Source organism: Sorex fumeus, unplaced genomic scaffold, assembly GCF_029834395.1.
Source record: "Sorex fumeus unplaced genomic scaffold, SorFum_2.1 ptg000043l, whole genome shotgun sequence".
In the NCBI taxonomy this organism is placed as follows: domain Eukaryota; kingdom Metazoa; phylum Chordata; class Mammalia; order Eulipotyphla; family Soricidae; genus Sorex; species Sorex fumeus.
Window position 1 is genome coordinate 25,469,339 of NW_026606100.1, and position 23,369 is coordinate 25,492,707.

Genomic DNA, 23,369 nt, shown 5'->3' on the forward strand with positions numbered 1-23,369 from the left:
TCCCCAAATTACTTTGAATGACACAATCCTTGGAAAGACTCCCCCGGCTAAGCCTCCTCGCATTAACAGCTCACTGCTCACTACTTGGACTAAGTTACTGTGGACAAGACAGGGTTCAGACAACAAAGCAGGAACTTAGGCGAATTAGGTGATACTGAATGGTAATTTTCCTACACCTCCATGCCCCATACATGGCAGGATTAGAGTTCCCTGGTTTCATAGTTTCCATGTTTCTGACCAAAACATCACTGTTTTAGGCCTCATCCCATAAAAGAGAAACAAAAAAAAAAAAGAGAAAGGGAATAGGCAAAATAAATCCAGGTAAGAAGGGCAGCTCAACTAACTGTGGGAACTGAGGTATTAAGAGGGATTTGCCAGGTCTGACTCTGCACTACCCTGAGAGCATGACTGTTTCTGCAAACAAATAAAATTATCGAGAGATACAGCCAACCCCCTCACTGATGGAAGCCAAGAGAAGGTCTGAGTGCCCCAGAAATTACAACTGTCTGGTTGATGCTGCTTCCATTTCTAGGTGTGTGTTGGTCCAAATCACAGAAACAGAACCGAAGGACCTCTGAACTTTCTTGCTTATGCAGAAGACACCACTGAAAAGTCACAGGACTTATGTGGCATGAAGTCAAATCAGAGACCACTCACCACAGAACGAGGAAATCAAGTGCCACAGATTTTCTCAGAGGGAAAGAGGACTGGCGGGGGTAAGGGGCTCCCAAACCCTAGTTCTTTTAATAGCATCATAGCAATATTTTCAGTCACTCTTTTCTAGGGTCTTAAACTCCATGAAAGAAAATGGAACTATCTTAAAAATTAAAGAATAAAAATATTAAATATGTAACAGCTACTCCATGACAGGCACTCTTCTAAATCCTTGTCATAAATAGTGAACTCATTTAATCCTTAAAGTCAGTGCTTACCACACACTACTTCTGTCTTATTATTTATGAACAGCTTCCTAATAATTTTTATCAAGTGGAACGAAGGCCTATTCTTTCAACTGAAGAACTAAAATGTATTTTTATGCTGAAACGTAACTGCTTAAGATCTCCCGTTGTTCATCGATTTGCTCAAGTGGGCCCAGTAACATCTCCATTATGAGACTTCTTGTTACTGTGTTTGGCATATCAAATACGTCACGGATAGCTTGCCAGGCTTTGCCATGCAGGCAAGATACTTAAGATCATTTGAGAAAAACATGCAGTAGAAGTAAAGAAAACATGGGGCTGGAGTGAGACTATAGCGGGTAGGGTGCTTGACTTGTGTACAGCTGACCTGGGTTCAATCCTCAGCACCCCATAAGATCCCCTGAGCACTGCCAGGAATTATCCCTGAGTGCAGTGCCAGAATTATCCCTGAGCACAGCCAGGTGTGGCACAAAAATACAGAAAAGGAAAAAAAGAAGTAAAGAAAACTTAAAACTTAGTTTAAATACCTTTTGTGTTATAAATTCAATAAAGGTATGTTTCTGACTCTACACACAGCTATCTAAGACCTTAAGCAAAGTTTTAAAAGGGTGAGATTGGGGCTGGAGCAATAGCACAGAGGGTAAGGCGTTTGCCTTGCATATAGCCGACCCGGGTTCAATTCCCAGCATCCCATATGGTCCCCTGAGCACCGCCAGGGGTAATTCTTGAGTGCAGAACCAGGAGTAAGCCCTGTGCATCTCCAGGTGTGACCCAAAAAGCAAAATAATTAAATAAAAAATAAAAGGGTGAGATTTTGGTAAAGCAGGTACCTGAATTTTTAAAAATTAAGCAATCTTATACTTTGGACTTTAGAAGAAGGGAAGGGGGAGAAAATACAATCAAAAATATTTTCCTGGGGGCTGGAGCGATAGCACAGCGGGTAGGGCATTTGCCTTGCATGCATCCGACCCGGGTTCGATTTTCAGCATTCCATATGATCCCCTGAGCACTGCCAGGAGTAATCCCTGATCATTGTATGACCGAGAAAAAGAAAAAAAATTATATTTCTGGTCAGTAAAAGGTAAAAAGGTAAAGGCCCTCCCGTTGTTCGTCGATTTGCTCGAGCGGGCCCAGTAACGTCTCCATTGGAGACTTTGTTGTTACTGTGTTTGGCACATCGAATACGTCATGGGGAGCTTGCCAGGCTCTCCGAGAGGGGCAGAGGAATCGCACTCGGGTCGGCCATGTTGGCTGCGTGCAAGGCAAACACTCTACTGCTGTGCTATCGCTCCAGCGATATTTTCTGGTCAGTATTTTTTGTTTTTGGGTCACACCTGGTGGTGCTCAAGGTCTGTAGCCAGCTCTGTGCTGGGGATGGGTCACTCTTCAGGAGGCGCAAATGACCATGCAGAGCCAGGGATTGATCCTAAGCCTCTAGCATGAAAAGCAAGTACTCAGCCCACTGAGCTATTCCTGCTCTGGTGAGTATTTTTCTAAGCATCTGATACTTAAATGAAGAAACCTGGCACAATGACCAGCATGAGCATTACCTTCTCAGGATCCAATGTGGCCAATGTCCTTCCTCCAGACCGAGCCATTTCCCCCTGCTGCTCAACAGTGGGGCCTAGAAGCACATTTGCAAATGTTAGTTCACGGTCAGATTACTTCCCTTCAGAGATGCAACAGTGTCTAGAATACAGTAAATGCTTCACCTATATTCAGAAATCTAAACACATTAGAAAATGTCAACCCAAGTGGAATGGAAAAGAACAAAAAACAGAAGATAAAAGAATATGTGTTCTGCTCAAGTAATAAGAGGTAAGCTCTTGCATTCATGCCCGAGCTCATTTGGTCCATCATTTGCCTTTATCAGACAGAGTGACTGTAAAACAAGCACACCGAGACCCACCACATTCACTCTACAGTGTCCCTCTTTATGCTTTTCTGCATCTCTCTGTCTTTATTAGAATCTGGCATCCAGCACAGGTACTAATCATCTAGAAAATGCAAATAAAAAAAATGAGATAACACACCAGGGAGACTGGCACTCATCTAAAAGAATAATAACCACCAGTGCTGGTGTGGATGCAGGAGGAAAAAGGAGCATCATGCTGGACTGTCGATTGGTCTAGCCCTTTTGGAAGATGATATGGGCATTTCCCCACCCCCCAAAAAATAACTTCATAATTGAGCTTCCATATAAGCTAGCTATTCCACTTCTGTAATATACCCCATGGACACAAAAACACAATGCAGAAAAGATATCTGCACTTCTATGTTCACTGAAGCACTGTTCACTATAATCCCTAAGTTAGTGATTTTGAAGAGAATAGGAGGCTGGGTTAGGCATATTAAATAGAATTTTACAAAAGTAATGCAAAATCCTACTGTAAGTGATGTTCAAAATAATGCTGCATCTCATAATATACCACAATTCTGTGAGCTTGAGAGAGAGAGAGAGAGAGAGAGAGAGAGAGAGAGAGCTATCTGATGTCTTCAGTCTGATGACAGCCATGATGTCACTGACTCTCATTCACAGGCCAGTGGATTTGGTGAAGAATTACATACCTGCAGGCTTTACTTCAGAAAAGAAGGTGCCAACTTTCTTTCCCTCAACAATGTCTGTGATGACGTGCCCAGACACCTTCGGGTGGGTCCCATTGGCAATAACCACAGAAGTGCCACCTTGCAAAGCCCAGAGGGCTGCTTTCACCTATTAGAGAGGTTAAATCTGACGATGAGATACAAACTTTTGCAGTAAACTTACAAATACATCTAAAATACAATGTGATTCTGAGCAACTTCAGAACACGCACAAATGTTTTAATCAGTGCAGAATCTGAAAACATGCTTGGTCCATGTACTTGTTCAATGACCCAACTGACCTTTCATGCCTAGTGAGGTCTCTTTCTCTAAGCCTTCCTAGTACTGGCCACTGTCACTGTTCTCCCGTTGTTCAATGATTTGCTCGAGTGGGCCCAGTAACATTGTGAGACTTATTGTTACTGTGTTTGACATATCGAATACACTACAGGGAGCTTGCCAGGCTTTACTGTGCCGGCGGAGTATTCTTGGTAGCTTGCCAGTCTCTCCAAGAGGAGTGGAGGAATAGAACCTAGGTCGGCCATACTTTTAAAATTTTTTTCTTTAAACTGAATCACCATGAGCTACATTTACAAAGCTTTCATGATTTTCAGTCATACAATGATCGAATACCCATCCCTCCACCAGTGTACATTTTCTACCACCAATGTCCCTCCACCCCCACCCCTGTCCTACCCCTCCCCATGCCTCTATGGCAGACAATTTCCCTCTTACTCTCTCTTTCTGCTTTTACATTTTGAGCAGGATAAAATTGCAGCCTCACAATACATAATCTTGTAAACCAATGTTACTTCAATTGAAAATAAACATTTGAGCTGGCAATTATGAAAACTATATAGACACTGCTCACTATATAGACACTGCTCATAAAGGCATATGATATTGACACAATATATGATATTCAAAAGAATCTATGTGAATTATTAAATATAGTACACAATAGCATTAAACAAGTAGACACATAGGTAAATGGGCATATATCAGTGTGCATAGGCCAAGGATCTGAATTATTAGTGCCCCCACCCCAAACATTTGCCAAAATACAAATGATGGAATACTGCCTTGCTTCTGTAACTGTTACAGGCAGTGAAGGCACAGATTTTTACCTTGGCTTCCATGCCACCCATTCCCACTCTTGATTTGGTTCCAAATGTGACAGACTGTTGGTCTCCAGGATAAAATATATCAATGAGCTTTGCATCATCTGTCCCTGGTGGGCTGTCAAAGAGGCCTGGAAAGCAGAAAAGAGTCGATAATGCTCCTTTGCTGGAAGTGAGTGTAAGTAGCTCACAAGATACATATTCCAGGCACCTGCCAACCACTCTGGACTTTAACCATCCCGATCTGCTCTTCCACCAGCTCTATTCAGAAAAAGGAGTGAGGGATCAGGGGAGTTCACCACACTGAAAAACAGCCCAAGAAGAGTGACCTTGCAGATTCCTATAACCTGGCTTATTAATAAAGGGACCTTTTGCCAGCAACAGAGCTTGGCCCTTATGTCCAGCACAGATTTTATTGGTCTTGCCCACAGTCCTCCCTGAGATGCTCGTTTCAAGTTTGCCATTGCTACTTACAATGCTGGGCCGTTAGGATGCAAATGAAAAAACAAATTAGGGCAGCATATAACTGCTGTTAAATGTGACTTTCTTTCCAAGCACGATGATACGTGAACATCTCGATAAGTCTCACGACTTCCCTTGGAACAGCCACAAATTATACTCCCAAGTTGTAGGTGAGCCCCAGTAAAGGTCAGGCTGAGTCATCAGGAGCATGCCTGAGTCTGGATGTTCTGTCCGACTTTATCACCCCAACCACGTGCCCCTTTTATATCTTAGCATAATGACATTAGAGCTAGAGGAAATGTTACAGGCAAACAATCCAAGATGAAACAAAAAATCCTCACTCTTTCTTTGAAAGAGAACAAGTTGGAGTCTCAGAAGGAAGGAAGGGGATGAGAAAAATGAAGTCAACTCAAGGGACTGGGGAGACAGACGGGGAGGAGCTGCTGTGGCTTGGGACAGGCTGAATGTTTTTAGGCAGAGATATCTGGACACTTTGGGCAGAGATGTTTTGGGTTTCAGCTATGCTTTTCCAGGGCCACAGGATACCTGCTCTGCATTACTCCAAAGTGTTAACATAACCCTCTCCAGGACAGCGAGGGAGAAAACCAGTGCCCTGTGAGAACACAACATCATGAACCAGGAGCAGCAATGACAGGGAGGGCGAGAAGAATCCTTCACCATCCATACTTGAATGTTGTACTCCAGAGCCCCCAGGAATTGTGTCCTTAGAGGGACAGGGCTATAAAATCATGTACTTGAATTTTGAGGCGGTGTGTGTGTCATAGGGCATAGTATAGGTAAGTTGATTCAAATCTAAGCAAAACCTTCTCCGGAGACTTCAAAGGGACACTAGCATTCTGACATTCAGTGTACTCATCTTTTCCAAAAGGCACATTTTGAACCCACGTGTTGTTTCAGAAATCACCATTTTCGAAGTACTAAATTGAACTCAGTTAAGAATACAAGTCTGGTGATGACCAATTCTGATGTCTGAGGCAGCACTAAAACTGTTTACTAAGAGTCTAATTTGAACTGGATTTCTCTACACTGATCTCTTGAAATCACACTCTTTATCTGGCCAGTCAGGATAAAGACACAGGTTTAGATTTGAAATTGGCCGCAGCCAAATTGCCAATGATATGACTCTGAATATACCATCTAACTGCTGGGAATTCAATTTTGTATTTCTTCACCCGAATAAATGGGCAAACCTACCTGCTTTCCAGGGATGCTTAATTGACAATAATAAATCACTTAGCATTGCAGACATTCATTAGTATTTGTAAATTAGTTGAGGTACCTTGTTTTCTAGCATGGCTCAATCTAAACTAACCTAGCTGATCCTATCCTGAAATGACAAATTTACCAGGGAGAATCCTGTTACCGAGGCTTCTTATGGGTGAAGACTGACATGACCCTCACAGGCAGAAGAGAGCTCAGTCTATCTTCTGCTCCTGCTTCCCCACGGAAGTCCTCCCTTACCTCGGGCAGCTGGAGTGTTGACTGGAGACTACTGTCAGCCTACTGGGGACTGAATAAGCTTTCCTGAAGGGCTCTGGAGATCTATGAAACAGAACTAGTCTATTTTGGACATAACTACTATGTTCCTTAAGGGACAAACTGTATGATGGGAACAGTTCAACCAAGTGAGGAGAGGGAATGAAGAGCAAAGCTGTCAGCAAGAGAGACCTCTGCACAGAGGAGGGAAAACAACAGAGAGAAATGAGGCATTGAGGGGAGAGGAGATTGGGGAAAAGAGAGAGGGGAGAGAGAGGGGAAGGGGGAGGGGAGGAAAAGGATAGAGGGAGATAGGGAGGGAGGAGGAGACAGAGGAAAGAGAGGAGACAAGAGAGGGGGAGAGAGAGAAAGGGAAAGACGGAGGGGGAGGAAGGGGGAGAGGGAGGGAAGAGAGAGAGAAGAGGAGAGGGGAGAGAGACAGAGAGAGAGACAGAGAGAGAGAACAAAAGTTGAGATGCCTGCCTTGCATAAGGGCAACTCTGACTTACTCCCCAGCACCACATGCCACCCAGAGGATGGCAGGTTTCTGGGTATACAGCCCTGGAGGTCCTGACACTTTCACGGCAGCCTGGGTCATCCCCAGCACCACAGCATCTGAGCAGCTTCACTTCCTCCGGCCCCAAATCAAACAAATGGAAAAGAAATGATGTAATGATAAATGCAAAAATATAGAAAAATTTTTGAGAACATAAAGCTAAGAAGTCTCTCATAAGAATCTCCTACTCTATGATTCAGGTGTTTTGTATTTTTTGTTCTGTTTTGGGCTTTTGGGATGACACCCAGCAATGCACAGGGGCTACTCCTGGCTCTGCACTGACTCGGGAATTACACCTGGTGGTGCTTGAGGGACCATATGGGATGCTGGGAATCGAACCCAAGTTGGCTGCATGCAGCTTACCTGCTGTGCTATTGCTCCAGACCCTCTATGATTCAGTTTTAAATAAAATGTGTTCCATAGAAAAATCAATCATGACAGAGGATACGTTGAAGACTGCCCACAGCTAAAGAAATTAAAAGTGGAGAGTGACTGCTAATGCGCACGAGTGTTCTTGCTGGGGTGATGAAAATACTCTAAAATTGTGGTGAGGGTTGCAGAACTATATAGGAAAAAAATCTAAATTTTAAACTTTAAAGGGATAGGTGTACTATATGTCTTGGGAATTATATCTTACAAGCTGCTTAAAAAAGAAAAAGGAAAGAAAACACCTGGAAATGACAATATTCAACATTCAAATTGCACCTTCCAGCAATGCCCACCTCTTGACTCATTTATACTCTGTTAGACCGTATGACTCAGAAAATAATGGTCTAGCTTGAAAGAAAAAAAATGATCAGCAGGGGGGGAAAAAAAAGGTCAGCAGGTCTCAAAGAACCCGTATTCAGACAAAATGTAGCATTTAATAACCACAGCTGGACAAAAAGAAATGACATTAAGTTGTACCTTCTACATCTGAAAGGACAATCAAGAGGTCAGTCTTCATTTCCACAGCCAGCCGAGCAGCCAGGCTATCATTATCCTTGACGCTAATGACCTGAAATGCAGGTACAAGGCCGTGAGTGAGAGAGCAAATGCAACTTCAAAAGAAGTTAGAGAAACATTCAGCTGGTTCTGGCAGGCAAAGCCAATGGCCCCAAACACGCAGATGACAGGTCTTCCAGACCCCCTGTGTCTGCAAAACACAGCAGAATACAATGCAAAGGGCAAGATCTCCCAAATGCATCCTTCATTCAACTGCTCACATACAGTCATGCTAAACAAGACAGTCATGCGATCAGCCCCATCTGAAACCATGAGAGCACCTCATCCTGTTGAATGAAAATCCCTGACTTCAGAAGAACTTCAGCAGTCGCTGTTTCTCGATGCCAACCACTTTCATGCTTCATGATGCCAGCCACATGATGCCTCCCACTTTCTCCATCGTGCTTATGGCAACTTTCCGGTGTTAGTACATGTAGCAGCACAGTTTGGCATTAGTATCTGCAGCATGCTCAACCCTTAGGAATACTTTACCCACATTTACCCCCTGAAGATCACTATTGGGCTCAGCTGGGGGGACCACAGCATCATTCGTGTTGACAATGGGAACGATGTTCATTCGGAGGAGCTCATGAAGCGTTCCATTGAGGTTCCTGCGCTTCTGCTCATCATGAAAATCCAAATTGGTTACCAAAATCTACAGGGATTAAATAGAAGGCAAACAGGAAGGTGTAAGCATCCCAGGAAGAGCACATAAAAGATGTTAACACAGCAGTTACACTTTAAGCTGAGTCCCTGAGCATAGAGCCACCAGAAGCCCTGAGCACAGCCAGGTATGGCCCCCAAACAAACACACAAAAAAATCTTTGGGCTGTGGGGATCCTATGTACAAAAGAGCACACATATTTGGATGTTTAGAAAAACTTAGAATTACGCGGAAGATTTATTTAAGCATGCTCAAGTCTCCTTGCTTAATGAAGCCAGAGAGATAATATGAGAGCTAGGGCATTGACCTCACATATACTGGCCAAGACCTTAGCACCACAATTGGAGCCCTGAGCACCGCCAATCATTTATGAGCACAGAGCTAGGAATAAATAGTCCCTGAACATCACTGGATGTGGCCAAACAACTTACCATGCCACTCAGAAAAAAAAAATCTAGAACACTATTCCACTTTTTCAAAATTGAATCACTGTGAGATAACAGAGTCACAACGCTGTTCATGGTTGGACTTCAGTCATACAGTGTTTCAACACTCATCCCTCCACCAGTGTAGTACATTTCCCACCACCACTGTCCCCAGTTTCGCTCCCCCCAGCCTATCTCTATGGCTCTCCTCTCTCTCTCTTTCTTTCTCTCTCTCTCTCTCTCTCTCTCTCTCTCTCTCTCTCTCTCTCTATCCTTTTGGGCATTATCGTTTTATCATTTGCAATTCAGATTCTCAGATTCTGGTAAGTTATCATGTTTGTTCCTATACATATTTTCAGCATACAATTCTTATCCAGAGTGATCATTTCCAGCTGTTTTTGTTATGGTGCTCCCTTCTCTATCCCAACTGCCTTCTCCCCCAGAACTTGAGGCAGGCTTCCAACCATGGATCAATCCTCCTGGTCCTTGTTTCTACTGTCTTTAAGTATTAGTCTCATACTAATGTTTTTTTTAAAATATCCCACAAATTAGTCCAATCATTCTATGTCTATCCCTCTTTTTCTGACTCATTTCACTCAGCATGATACTCTCAATGACCATCCATTTATAAGCAAATTTCATAACTTCATTTTTCCTAACAGCTGCATAGTATTCCATTGTGTAGATGTACCATAGTTTCTTTATCTAGACACCTGTTATTGTGCACTCAGGATGTTTCCAGATTTTGGCTGTTGTGAATAGTGCTTCAATGAACATAAAAGTGCATATAGCATTTCTGCTGTGAGTTTTTGGAACCCTGGGGCAAATTCCTGGAAGAGGTATTGCTGGATCGTTAAAAGCTCAATTTCTAGCTTTTTGAAGAATGCTCATATTGTTTTTCAAAAAGGCTGAACCAGTCGGCATTCCCACCAACAATGAAGAAGAGTCCCTTTCTCCCTGTATCCACACCAGCACTGATTGCTCTTGTTCTTTTTGATATTTGCCAATCTCTGTGCTGTAAGATGATGGGAAAACTGGACAGATACATGCAAAAAAAATGAACTCAAACCTCAGATTTGAATGGATAAAAGATCTCAGAATCAGGCCCGAATCCATAAGATACTTGGAGGAAAATGTGGGCAAAACCCCCCATGACATTGAAACTAAAGAAATCTTCAAGAATGAAACACTGATGACCAAGCAAATGGAAGCAAAGGTAAACAAATGGGACTACATTAAACTAAGAAGCTTCTACAACTCAAAAGAATTGGTGAACAAGATACAAAGATAGCCCACAGATTGGGGAAAAAATATTTATGCAATATCTGTCTGATAAAGGATTAATATTCAAGATATATAAGACACTGGTGGAATTTAACAAGAGAAAAAAAAACCCTACCAAAAATTGGGGAGAAGAAATGAACAGAAACTTGCTCAAAGAAGAAATACAAATGGCCACGATACACATGAAAAAAAAAAAGAAAGCTCATATCTCTAATCATCAGGAAGATGTAAATCAAAAGAATAATCAGAACACTACTTTTATTTTCAGACTTAACAAAATTTTACCCATCTATAAAAGGTAAAGGCCCTCCCGTTGATCGTCGATTTGCTCGAGCGGGCCCAGTAACGTCTCCATTGGAGACTTTGTTGTTACTGTGTCTGGCGTATCGAATACTCTCGGTAGCTTGCCGGGCTCTATACCCATCTATAAAACTGAGAAAAATCACTAACTCACTTTAGAAAGTGGGGAATGTAATGACCATCACTGATTTCTAAAGTATCTCAGTGTTCTAGTATGTGACTCAGGGTCTAGGGTAATTGTCTCTGAAACTTTAGGTGAATGAATGGTTTAGTCTACTCAGAAAAGCATTTCAGACAAAATGCAACTGGGCCATGATGTCATGTGCTCCGCAGCTGAAAAAAAACTGAACTTAACAGAGATGATGTTTGAGCAGGCAGGCGGGAATAAAAGCCTGAGCGCTCTATAGGATCGAGTCTTGAGTGACAAGCTGAAAGGATGACTGGCCACAGGTTAGTTGAAGGAATGAGTACCAGCTGCTCAGAGCTGGAGTGCTTGCAGTTCTGCTTCTTCAGAGTTTAGGCAATATTTAATAGGAGAGAAAGGTAAATGGGAAAAATGGCAAGAAACTACTGGTTACAAACCTGGAAGCTCATGAATAGAAGCTTCAGTGAAATCCTTCTAAAATTTAGCAAGGAAATTCTTGCTACACAGACCAGGATAAAGTAGGACAGCCAGAAGGCAGATCCAGTAGGTACTCAAATGGTCATAGTGGGAGTGGGCTCTCTGACCAAAACATCAGAATGGAATGTCCAAGGACAAGTGCCTATCCATATGGGATCAGTTAATATTTTAAAAAGGAGATGAGAGGGGGCCGGAGCAATAGGACAGTGAGTTTGCCTTGCACGTGGTCGACCCGGGTTCAATCCCCAGCAATCCATATGGTCCCCTGAGCACCACAGGAGAGATTCCTGAGTGCATGACAAAAGAAAAACAGGCTAAAACTAAAAGGCAGATAGCTGAATGGGAGAAAATATTTGCAGTCAACACATAATAAAGGGTTGATATCCAAAATATATTAAGCACTCAGAATGATCAACAACAACAAATACAAAAAACCCATCAAAAAGTGGGAAAAGGAGGACTGGAGAGATAGCACAGCAGGTAGGGCGGTTGCCTTGCACGCGGCCAATCCAGGTTCAATTCCCAGCATCCCATATGGTCCCCTGAGCACCGCCAGGAGTAATGCCCGAGTGCAGAGCCAGGAGTAAACCCTGTGCATCGCCAGGTTGATCCAAAAAGAAAAAAAAAGTGGGAAAAGGAAATGAATAGGAATTTCTCTGAGGAAGACCAAGAGATAGTCCCAGGCACATAAAAAATGTTCATCACCACTTATTATCAGGGAAATCCAAAATAAGACAACAATGAGATACCATCTCATACCAGTGAGAATGGCACATATCAAAAATAATGGGGAAAGGCACAAGAGAAATAGTACAGTGGGTAAGCACTTGCCTTACATGCAGTTAACCCATGTTCAATCCCTGACATCCCATGAGGTCCCCTGAGCATTGCCAGGAGGGATTCTTGAGTGTAGTCAGGAGTAACCCCTGACTATTGCTAGGTATGGCTCCAAAACAAAGGAAATAACAGGAACAAACTGTGTTGGCGGGAATGTGGTGAAAAATGAACTCTCATCTACTGCCGGTGAGAATGCTGTCTGGTTTGACCCATATGGAAAACATATGGAGGGTTCTCAATAAACTTAAAATTGAACAGCCATACGACCCAGCAATTCCACTTTTGGGTATTTACCCTCATGAAAGAAAAGAAAAATATTCATTCAAAAGGACATATGCACAGTCCTCAGTACAATAGCTAAGATTTGGAACCAATCTAGACATCTAAAAACAGATCAGTTTGTCATAAAGCTGTGGTATATATACACAGTAGAATACTATATAGCATTAAAGAATGAAATCATGCAATTTGCTGTAACATGGATGGAAGTGGATGATATCATGCTAAAGTAAGCCAGAAGTAAGCCAGAAGAAGAAGAAGGATAAACATAAATGGTATTGCTTATATGTAGTATTTAGAGTAACTGGATAAGGAAAAGCAATGGTTTAAAGGGGGGATGCCTCGATGACCCTTGGTCCCAAAATGTAGCAGGGAGAAAGAAAGATAATGAATGGAAAAGAGACAGATGAGAAGCCACAGGGGGACAACGGTCAAGGTACATCAGTGGTGTTAAGGAATGACAGAGTTAAATCTTCTAACCACAGAGTCAACAACACTGAAATCATGAGGCCCAAACTTAAATAAACAAATTTAGAAAGATGCCTGTTGAGATGGCAGGTGGGGGTGGGGTGGAGATAGGAAAAGGAACCTGAGAACACTGGTAAAGGGAAGATGAAACTGGTGGCAGGATCAGTGATGAAACACTGTACGTCTAAATCCCAACTATGAATAGCTTTCTAAATCACGGTGCTTTCTCGAGATAAAATTTGGAGACAAAAGGTGGGAATGGGTATGTTTTGATACAGGCTCTAGCTATGGTAACTAAGAAGAAAACAGTGGCTTTAATGAAGTGTAAAAGAGAGACAAAAATAGAAACATGGTTCAAGGAAATAATTCACTTGCTTTTTCAAGAAAACAATTATTGTCTCTGAAATATAACTTACAGAAAAGCCAAGCTCTGTATAGGCACTGGGATGGAAAATAAAACTGCAAACTTGGGGAATATGGGATGGGGAACATTTATTTATTTTTGGTTTGGGGCCACATCTAGGAAGTGCTCAGGGGTTACACCTAACTCAAAAAATTATTCCTGGCAGTACTCAGTGGACCCTATCGGGTGCCAAGGATTAAGTCCATGTCAGCCATGTGAAAGGTAAGCGCCCTACCCTCTGTGCTATCTTTTAGGCCCCAAAGGGGGAACATTTTCAAAAAGTATATCATAAACTCCTTTTCAGGGAACTTTACTCCTACAGAAAACAGAACTGGGCCCAAAGTGAACACAGAGATTCCAGTCTTGACAATGAAACGTCAGGCACTAAGTAAACACGTGTGTTCCAGGAGCAGCCAGCAAGCAGTATAAAGGTCCAGTGAAATTACCAGTTGCCCAATTTAACAAAAAAGACAAGAGTCTTAAGAGAAAAATGTGCTGACATGCTTAGAGGAGGACAGGCTGTCAAGCTGCAAGTTAATTTTCTAAGAAATTAAACAAGCTGTAAGGGGCAATAGTAGAGAGGGTAAGTCATTTGCCTTGTGTGCAAGCAACCTGGGTTCAGTCCTCAGCACACAATATTGTCCACCAAGTCCACCAGGAGTGATCCCTGAGCACAGAGCCAGGAGAAAGCCCTGAGTATTGCTGGGTATGGTCCCCAAAAAGCTGTTGTACTTTTATTTATTTTTTTTTTTGGAGGAAGGGTCATGGTGGGAAGGGTCGGGCTAGGTGCAGCAATGCTCAAGGCTTATACTCCTCAATCTCTGCTCAGGATTCACTCCTGATGGTCTCAAGGGGACCGTATAATCAAAAATGATCATGAGGCTCAAAAATCCAACTCCCCAGCTACCAAAATTTTGTGTGTAAATGGAAGCAAAGGAGACTGAAAATAACAACTTGGAGACTTAGATTTTTCAGGTCTTTTGCAGTATTAAGTTTACATTTGGTGTATAGTTGACTAAAATATAACTAAACTGAAAAAATTTGGGATATTTAGCACACAAACAGTTTTTAGCATTCAGGGGTAGCAATGTAGCACTGTCCTCCCGTTGTTCATTGATTTGCTTGAGCGGGCACCAGTAACATCTCACAACAAATTGTGAGACTTCTTGTTACTGTGTTTGGCATACCGAATACGTCACGGGGAGCTTGCCAGGCTTTGCCGTGCGGGCGAGATACTCTTGGTAGCTTGCCAGGCTCTCCGAGAGGGGTGGAGGAATCGAACTCGGGTCAGCCATGTTGGCTGCATGCAAGGCAAACGCCCTACCCGCTGTGCTATTGCTCCAGCCCAGCATTCAGGGGTAATCACTTAAAATTTAGGAGTTCCATGAGGACTAGAATGATGACTGATTCATTCACGGCAGTATCCCTAGGGCCTAGCAGACAACTTGGTACATCACAGGTGCTCTGTAAGTATCTGCTAAATAAATGAAAAGCCACCCACCCGGTCACCAGCATTCCTCTTTCTCTTCAATACCAATCCAGGTGGGCTGGAGCAATAGCACAGCGGTAGGGCGTTTGCCTTGCACGCAGCCAACATGGCCGACCCAGTTCTATTCCTCCGCCCCTCTTGGGGAGCCCGGCAAGCTACCAAGAGTATCTCGCCCGCACGGCAAAGCCTGGCAAGCTCCCCGTGACATATTCGATATGCCAAACACAGTAACAAGAAGTCTCAGGATGGAGATGTTACTGGGCCCACTCGAACAAATCGATGAACAACGGGAGGACCGTGACCGTGACCGTGACCGTGACCAATCCAGGTATTTATTACAAGCAAGCAAGTTCGCCAGCTGAACTCAACAAATAAAATGATAACACTACTGTGATGTCTTCAGAAGTATGAGCACTTGCAGTGTCAAAGGAGTCAGCACAGCGGTAGGCATTTGCCTTACGTGCACTGGCTGGCAGAGCCAGGTTCGATTCCTCCGCCCCACTCAGAGAGCCCGGCAAACTACCGAGAGTATCTCGCCCGCACAGCAAAGCCTGGCAAGCTATCCGTGACATATTCGATATGCCAGATACAGTAACAAGTCTCACAATGTTACTGGGCCCACTCGAGCAAATTGATGAACAACAGGAGGACAGTGCTACATACTTATTGGAACATACTGCATACTATGTATCAGACACTGTGCTAAATGCTTTTCATAGGTTTTGCTGTTGTTGTTGTTGTTGTTGTTGCTCTTTGGGGTCACACCTGGAGATGCACATGGGTTACTCCTGGCGGTGCTCGGGGAACCATATGGGATGCTGGGGATCAAACTGGGGTTGGCTGCGTGTAAGGCAAACACTACGCACTGGACTATAGCTCCAGCCCCTCCTGTTGTTTTTCTCATCCATTTCTTTCTGAAAACTCTACAGCAGAGAGTTTCTTTATTATTTCTATTATCTATTTCTATTATCGGTGCTCGGGGAACCATATGGGATGCTGGGGATCAAACTGGGGTTGGCTGCGTGTAAGGCAAACACTACACACTGGACTATAGCTCCAGCCCCTCCTGTTGTTTTTCTCATCCATTTCTTTCTGAAAACTCTACAGCAGAGAGTTTCTTTATTATTTCTATTATCTATTTCTATTATCATCCTCCCCTTTCAGACGAGGTACACACAGGGTCCATTTAAAGACAGACTTTCCCCGGTTCTCCCCCTTGGCAAATGTTACAAGTCAAGGAAACTGTGCCCTGCCAAGCCAGGGTCCCTTGGGGGTTCTACGTACCCGGGTGAAGGCCAGAGTCTCTCACCTGGGCAGCGCAGATGCTGTACTGCGTGAACATGGCTTCATACAGGGCCATCAGCCCACTCTGTCCCGCTGCGGCGCAGGCTCGAGCTTCCAGGACTGGGATGGCCTGTAACACACCAACAGACGAGGGGTGGTTGGGGATGCGGGAGGGAGGTTTCAAAGACCCTTGCCACCAAGAGCGGGGAAGTAGTGCTCACCATTTCTTTCAGCTGGTTCTGCCCCGAGTGCAGTGCCTGCCGTACACTCTGCGACAGAAGAATCTCATGGCGCAAGCGTTGCTTGCCAAAGGCCACAGCGCCACTGGTCACCAGTATCATCTCTCGGCCTTGATTCTGAAGCACGGACACCTGCCAATTGAGGAAGGAAAAAGGCATCACCAGTGAGCGACTCATGGCTTTTTTCTTGTCATGAGAGACTCAGGGAGGGTGAACGAATGAATGAGTGGATCTCAAATGGTGGGTTTTTAAAAAATTTTTTTCACTGAATCACCGTGACATGCACAGTTAGAAAGTTGTTCATGACTGGGTTTCAGTCATATAATATTCCAACACCTGTGCCTTCACCAGTGTACATTTCTCACCACCAATTTCCCTCCCACCCCCGTCACTGCCTGACTCTATGGAAGGCGCTTTTCTTATTTTCCTTCTATCTCTCTCTCTCTCCTCTCCCCCTTTCCTTTGGGCTTGTGGTTTGCAATACAGACAATGCAGTGTTATCAATTATATCCCTTTACCTACTTTCAACACTCAGTTCCTATCCAAAATGATCATTTCCAATGATTATTGTCCAAATGGCGGTTTATAACAGAGAGCACCAGGCTAATTCTGGACAAATTACATACACTAGTTAAAAACGGTTAAAAACAAAACAAAACACAAGCTATCCTATATGTCTTCCACCAAGATGGTAAGTAGCAGGCAGATATCAGACATTGTTAATAAACTGATGTGCAGCCAGGATTGGTACCCACAGAACTGACTTATGGTGTCTACAGGACTACAACCCTGGTTATTCCTGGAAATAAAGTTCAGAAGCTTCTGGAATAAAGAATCACAAGATAAATTTAGTAGATAGCTTCTCAGGTTTCAAGCTGGAGTTGGGGCATGTCTGATTCCTGCTGGTTGCCTGTGTGCCTAGACCAGAAGAGATGCTTGACCCTATTCTACTACAGAACCAGCTGGGGTCACCTTGTCCCCTACCTTGGACAGGTTCCCATGAACAAATCAATAATTCACGGTGCAAATAGTGGAGCTGGAGAGAGAGTACAGCAAGTAAGGCACTTGCCTTCCATGTGGTGAACCCCAATTCAAGTCCTGATCCCTAGCCAAAGAGCCGGGAATAAGCCCTGAGCACAGCAACTCCTCCCCCAACCAAAAAAAAAAAAAGATAAAAGATGTGGATGGTAAATATTCCTAACCCGTCTATGCCTTCTGATGTTCTAATCCTATAATCTGTTTCAGGAATTCATACATAGCTGTGACAATCCACCATTTAACTTTTAAATTATTTATTTTCATTTATTTAGGGTTTTTTGGCCACACCTGGTGATGCCCAGGGGTCACTCCTGGCGACTCCATACTGAGGAATTATCCCTGGTGGTGCTCAGAGGACCATATGGGATGCTGGAGATCAAACCAAGGCTGACTGCAAGTGAGGCAAATGCCCTACCTGCTGTACCATTGCTCGGGCCTCTAATAACTTTTTATCATAGAAAATTTCATTCTTAACCAAAATGGCAAGAAAACTATTATAAATCCCCAGTTACTATCCTCCAGCTTCAACAACTACCAACCATGGTCAAGTTTTCACTAGTACTCTTCCTAGAGATCCTCCATTAATTTAACACAGATTACAGACTCCATACAAATTATTTCATTTGTAAATTTTGCAGCAAACTGCAAAGACATGGAAAGCTTATGTGAAGATCCACAAAACGAAAACCCTTTAAAAATTCTTGAAGTATCAAATATTCAGTTAGCGTTCACATTTCCCCAATTTCTTTTAACTTGCTCAAATTGACCCAAATTTGCACCACACACTGCTACTAACAGAACTGTCTCTTTGAATTCATAGGTTCTCCCTGCCCATCAATTTTACTCCTGCAGTTTTGTTTCATAGAAACTATATTGTCTGTTCTTCAAGACTTCTAGTCTTGATGTCTCTGCTTGAAACCCTGTGGATAGGTTTTTGCAATACGCTATTATTTCCTGTAAACTGCTGTCAGGTAGGAAGGTTTGACTTTGTAAATAATTCTTTGTAAGTGTGGAGTCAGCCAGGGGAGAAATATGCAGGGTTCTTTGTGTTTGTGTCATTAGCAGCAGTTGCTGACCCTTTAAATTGTAGGGGTTTCAGAGTACTGATGTTTTAACTCAGTCATGGCTTCATTTAAAAACTGTAATACATCTATGAAAGAAACTTTCTTTCATTAACTATTAGATCATTCTGAAGTATATAGTTTTATATGAAAGGCAGGACAAATGTGTTATCTTCTCCTTTAATCACTAGCTTTCAAAATGAGTAGGTTCAAAAAAAAAAATGAGTAGGTTCTCTAGTAACCTCAAAAGACCATCAGTGAAAAAAAATTCAATACCAATACATGTCCACATATTTGGACATACCAAGTTTAAATTTATTGTAATAATTTTTACTAACCTTTAGATCGTCTCATCTTTGGTGACTGGTAGCTGAATTCATCTAACACAGCAGCTGTTTTTTACCGGACAATTGACTATACGTAAGTGCTGCCCTAACCTAGAAAGCCCTTTCATGAGGTGCACAGCTGTCCGAGAAGGTGAGCAGGTGACCACTGCAAGGCAAATCATTCCTATATTCTCCCCAGTGTTTTCATCAAGCTTCTTGTCTGCTCAAAAATTTGTTTTGTGATTGAACGTCAATTTTACTACCTGGCTTCAAAACCCTGCTTAATGGAATGGTTATTTTTTGCTGACTTCTTTGATGAAACACCATCACTCACCACCGCCTCCTTGGCCCACCAGCACCCCATACTCATCACTGTCTCTGCCTCCATTCACAGTCCTCTTGTAGAATCTCCATCCCACCCCAGCATATTGCAACAGCGCCAGACGTATGACTAACATCATGTACCGAGCAGGGTGGACTACTTCCCCAGTGGCAAAGCAAATCCTACCCAGGGAAAATGCCCAATTTGAGTACAAGTTCTTCTGGTATAATAACCACCACAGTCACCTGAGTTTCCTATTTCTGGACTCTATCACTGTCATTTGGGCTCGATCAACTGGATACATACAGCCTTTCACAATCACCCTAATTATTGTGGGACTTCTAGCACTGGCTTCCCAAGAGCAGAGATAACAACCCTGTCAAGTCCCTCGTAACACAGGCCTTCGAAAATTGAAAATGTGGGCCAGAGTGACAGTACAGTGGGTAGGGTGTTTGCCTTGCACTCGGCCAACCTGGGTTCGATCCCCAACATCCCATATGATTCCACAAGTGCCGCCAGGAGTAATTCCTGAGTGCAGAGCCAGGGGTAACCCCTGAGCATTGCTGGATGTGACCCAAAAAGCTACACAAAACAAAACAAAATTGAAAGGTCAAAATGGACTCAATCTGGGAGACAGATCTGATAATTGCTTAGTAAGGAAAACATGAAAGGAAACATCGGGTCTGGGGGAGTGTGGGGGGAGGCGAGCACATATTTCTCATGTGTGAAACCCTTGGGTTCAATCTCCAGGATCATCAAAAGAAAGAAAATTCCATCAAGTTTCACATTAGAAGTTTCCTAATACCAACACCTCAAAAATGTCTTTTCTAATTATTTGATTGATTGGTTTGGGACAATACCTGGCACCTGGCAGTGCTTGGGGGCTCTTCAAGGGATCAAGCAGTGCTGGGGATTAAACAAGGGTCAGCAACACAAACAGTAAGCAAGAGTCTTAACTTCTGAACTATCTCTCCAGCCCCTGAAAAGATGTTTGCTTTTTTTTTTTATTTCTTAGCGAAGGAAGAGAGAGGGGCTGCATTTTGGGGCAACCCCTCAGGGTTTACCCCTGGTTCTGTACTCTCTTCCCAGTGATGGAGATCAAATTGGAATTGAAGTTGGCTGAGTGCAAGGCAAGTCCTTTAACCCCTATACAAATCTCTCCAGCCTCAGGAAAATTCTAGGCTTTTTCTTTCCCACTGAAAACAAGGTTGTGGAAGACAAAATTAAGTTACAACTGGAATGAAAAAGCTTTCCCTCTGAGATCACTGGGAGGTCTGTTTTATTTGAATGTTGGTCAGAATTAAAAATGGTAAACTATAGCCTGCAAATCAAACCGACTTGTACCCATACCTGTTTTTTCGTATAAAGCTTTATGGAAAAAAACAGTCACACTCACTCGTGAAGCATAGTTATATACTACCTGTGGCTGCTTCTTGGTTACAATGGTAAAGAGTTGAGACAGCGACCGTATGACTGGCAAAGGCTAAAATATTTATGACCTGACAGAACAAGTCTGCTGATCTTTGTTCTTAGTAAATACAAGGATAGTGGGGCTTAAGATGTGAAGCTAAGTTTGAAACTCCTATGTTGACATCCAAGGTCAGTTTTTTTACTGATAGGATGTGATCATTCTGGTGTGACGCTAGGTCAGTGGGGCATAAAACAAGGTCCCACTGGAGATTTCTTTTTCTTGCTGGTGGGATGGTGCTCAGTGCTCACTCCCGGCAGTGCTGAGGGGACCATGCAATACTGAGGATCAACCCAGGCTTCCTATGTGCAAAGCATGTGCTCCAGTGTGTTTTAAGCTATCTCTTGGGTCCTGTGACCTTGGTTCTGAGTCTTTGCAAAGCCACTATTCCACACACAGACCCTTAGGGGATTCAATCTGGTGAAAAAAATTTGTCCTAGCAGAAAGTAGATAAAGGATCAAACATAATAACCTCTCAATGTCTGTATTACAAACCATAATGCCCAAAAGTTAAGAGAGATTATGGGGAATAATGTCTACCATGAAGGCAAGGGGAGGGTGGGAAAGTGGGGGTATACCAGGGATATTGGTGGTGGGGAATGTGCACTGGTGGAGGGATGGGGTGTTTGATCATTGTGTGATTGGAACCCAAACATGAAAGCCTGTAACTATCTCATGGTGATTCAATAAAATTAAAAAAAAAAAGTTGTCCTAGTATAGTAAAAGATCCTGGGGGAGGTCTTTTATGCATGGGATGGCTCTCAAACTCCCAATGTTTACTTGCACACTTTCTTGCTGCACTGTCTATCCTTTTTGTGTGTGTGTGTGTGTGTGTGCCAAGAATCTACCCAAGGCCTCAGATATGTGAGATGCATGCTTTACCACTGCACTACATTGCTGGTCAACATCTTTATTTTAAATAAAAGTTTTATTTGGGATTTTCTTATTTTCTCTCTCTCTCTCTTTTTTTTTTTTTTGCTTTTTGGGCCACACCCAGTGATGCTTTGGGGTTACTCCTAGCTCTTTATTCATGAATTACTCCTGGTGGTGCTGGGGGACAATATGGGATGCCGGGGATCAAGCCTGGGTCAGCCACGTGCAAGGCAAACACCTTACCCGCTGTACTATCGCTCCGGCCTCCATTACTTGATATTTTCTGATGAATCTTTTCAAATACCCGCACTTGGGAAATTTGGCAATAACAGTTCATAATCATTTCAAGACTGTTGGATTTATTACAAGCTAATTAGCCTAGGGGCTAAAATGACAGTACAGCAGGTAAGGTGCTTGCCGAGCACGTGGTCAACCCCCGGGTTCAATCTCTGGCACCCTACAAGGTCTCTCTAGCGAAGATGCAGAGGAAAATCATCTCTATTCACAACATCCTCTCTGTCCTGGGAAGCCGGAAGTGATCCCTGAGCAGAGTCAGGAGTAAGCTCTGAGCACCTCTGGGTGTGGGCCAAAAACAAAAACAAAATAAACAACTAATTAGCCCAGCAAAGAGAAAAGTACAGGTCAATATAACATACTGATCTGAGTACTTAACCCTAACTTTTCAGGGAACTTGACAAGCACTGAGCTTGGTCGAGTCCCATCCCAGAGACACTTAATACATGGTTGCAAGAGAAGCCATGTATTCTATTATGCATCCAGAATTATCAATTGCTGTGGGTAGCTCCTCATCACTAAGAAGCTCAAGGGAAGATGTGCATGAAATGGGGCGAGGCAGATAGCTTAAAGGGCTGGTACGCATGCTGTGCATGCACGAGGTCTAAGTTCAATCCCCACCACACACCATCCCCTGGGCACTGCTGGGAGCAATCCCCAAACATGCAGCACTGTTCAGGGTGACCCACAGCCCTCAAATAAATACATTTAAGAAGTAAATAAAGAGATGCGGAGGAAATCATCTCCATTCCCACACATCCTCTCTGTCCTGGGAAGCGATCTTCTACTGACAGTTACTCTGAGACAGGGAGTTTTCTGACTGGATTAAATCTATTCAAATCAAAATGATCTTGATGAGCGGATAACAACTCTACTCTAATTCAGCAGAACCCACTTCTCAGCAGTTACCTGTTCAACGATGGATGCCAAGCGCCCCAATGCCAGGCCACACTCATCCCCTCTGGTCACCACAGCACTTCCAAGTTTCACCACTATTCTCTTGGCATGCTTCAGCTCACTGCGGTGGGCAAAAGACTTGCCATGAGCACGACTGAGGGGGACAGTGATAAAGGGGATGTTGCTCCAACAACGGGCATGTCTGATGGCTGATGGCTGGACACGGTCTGGAGCCCCAAAGACAAAGGTAGAAAGACAAAAGAAATACACAAGGTGATTTCTCATTAGAAATGTGCAAGCACAGTATCAACCAGTCTAGCCACCCCCGAAAATAGCTGTATTAATCCTAGCTGTGTGAAACCAGTATATTAAGAGTCATAGCTAGCACACTCTTAGTCGAGCATTATATGGAGTTTGTATCCGGGTCAGCAGTACACTCAAACTCTGCTGGTGAAGGGTGTAAATGAAACAATATTTGCTGTAGATGAGATGTCTACACTGGTGGAGGGATGGGTGTTGGAACACTGTAACTTCGTAACTATTTCACAGTGATTCATTTAAAAATAAATTAATAAAATGAGCTGGCAGAATATGTGAAAGTCCTTAAATTTTTTCCTACCATAGAACAGCAATTTCTATGTTCAGAAATTTATTCTCTAATTAGCGTCCAAAG

General features: G+C 43.2%; 1 protein-coding gene across 3 annotated transcripts in view; it reads right to left on the reverse strand.

Moving 5' to 3' along the window:
* Positions 1 to 23,369, reverse strand: part of ALDH18A1 (aldehyde dehydrogenase 18 family member A1) — a 128,750-nt gene that overhangs the window by 17,616 nt on the left and 87,765 nt on the right. For 2 of the 3 annotated variants that reach the window (XM_056121050.1, XM_056121051.1), the window contains 8 exons: positions 22,709 to 22,923; positions 16,400 to 16,549; positions 16,204 to 16,308; positions 8,620 to 8,778; positions 8,046 to 8,136; positions 4,631 to 4,755; positions 3,489 to 3,633; positions 2,471 to 2,544 (listed from right to left, as the gene is read on the reverse strand). In XM_056121050.1, coding sequence (XP_055977025.1) covers positions 2,471 to 2,544; positions 3,489 to 3,633; positions 4,631 to 4,755; positions 8,046 to 8,136; positions 8,620 to 8,778; positions 16,204 to 16,308; positions 16,400 to 16,549; positions 22,709 to 22,923 — 1,064 coding nt within the window. The remainder of the gene's footprint in view (positions 1 to 2,470; positions 2,545 to 3,488; positions 3,634 to 4,630; positions 4,756 to 8,045; positions 8,137 to 8,619; positions 8,779 to 16,203; positions 16,309 to 16,399; positions 16,550 to 22,708; positions 22,924 to 23,369) is intronic. The other variant, XM_056121052.1, reaches the window with a different exon arrangement.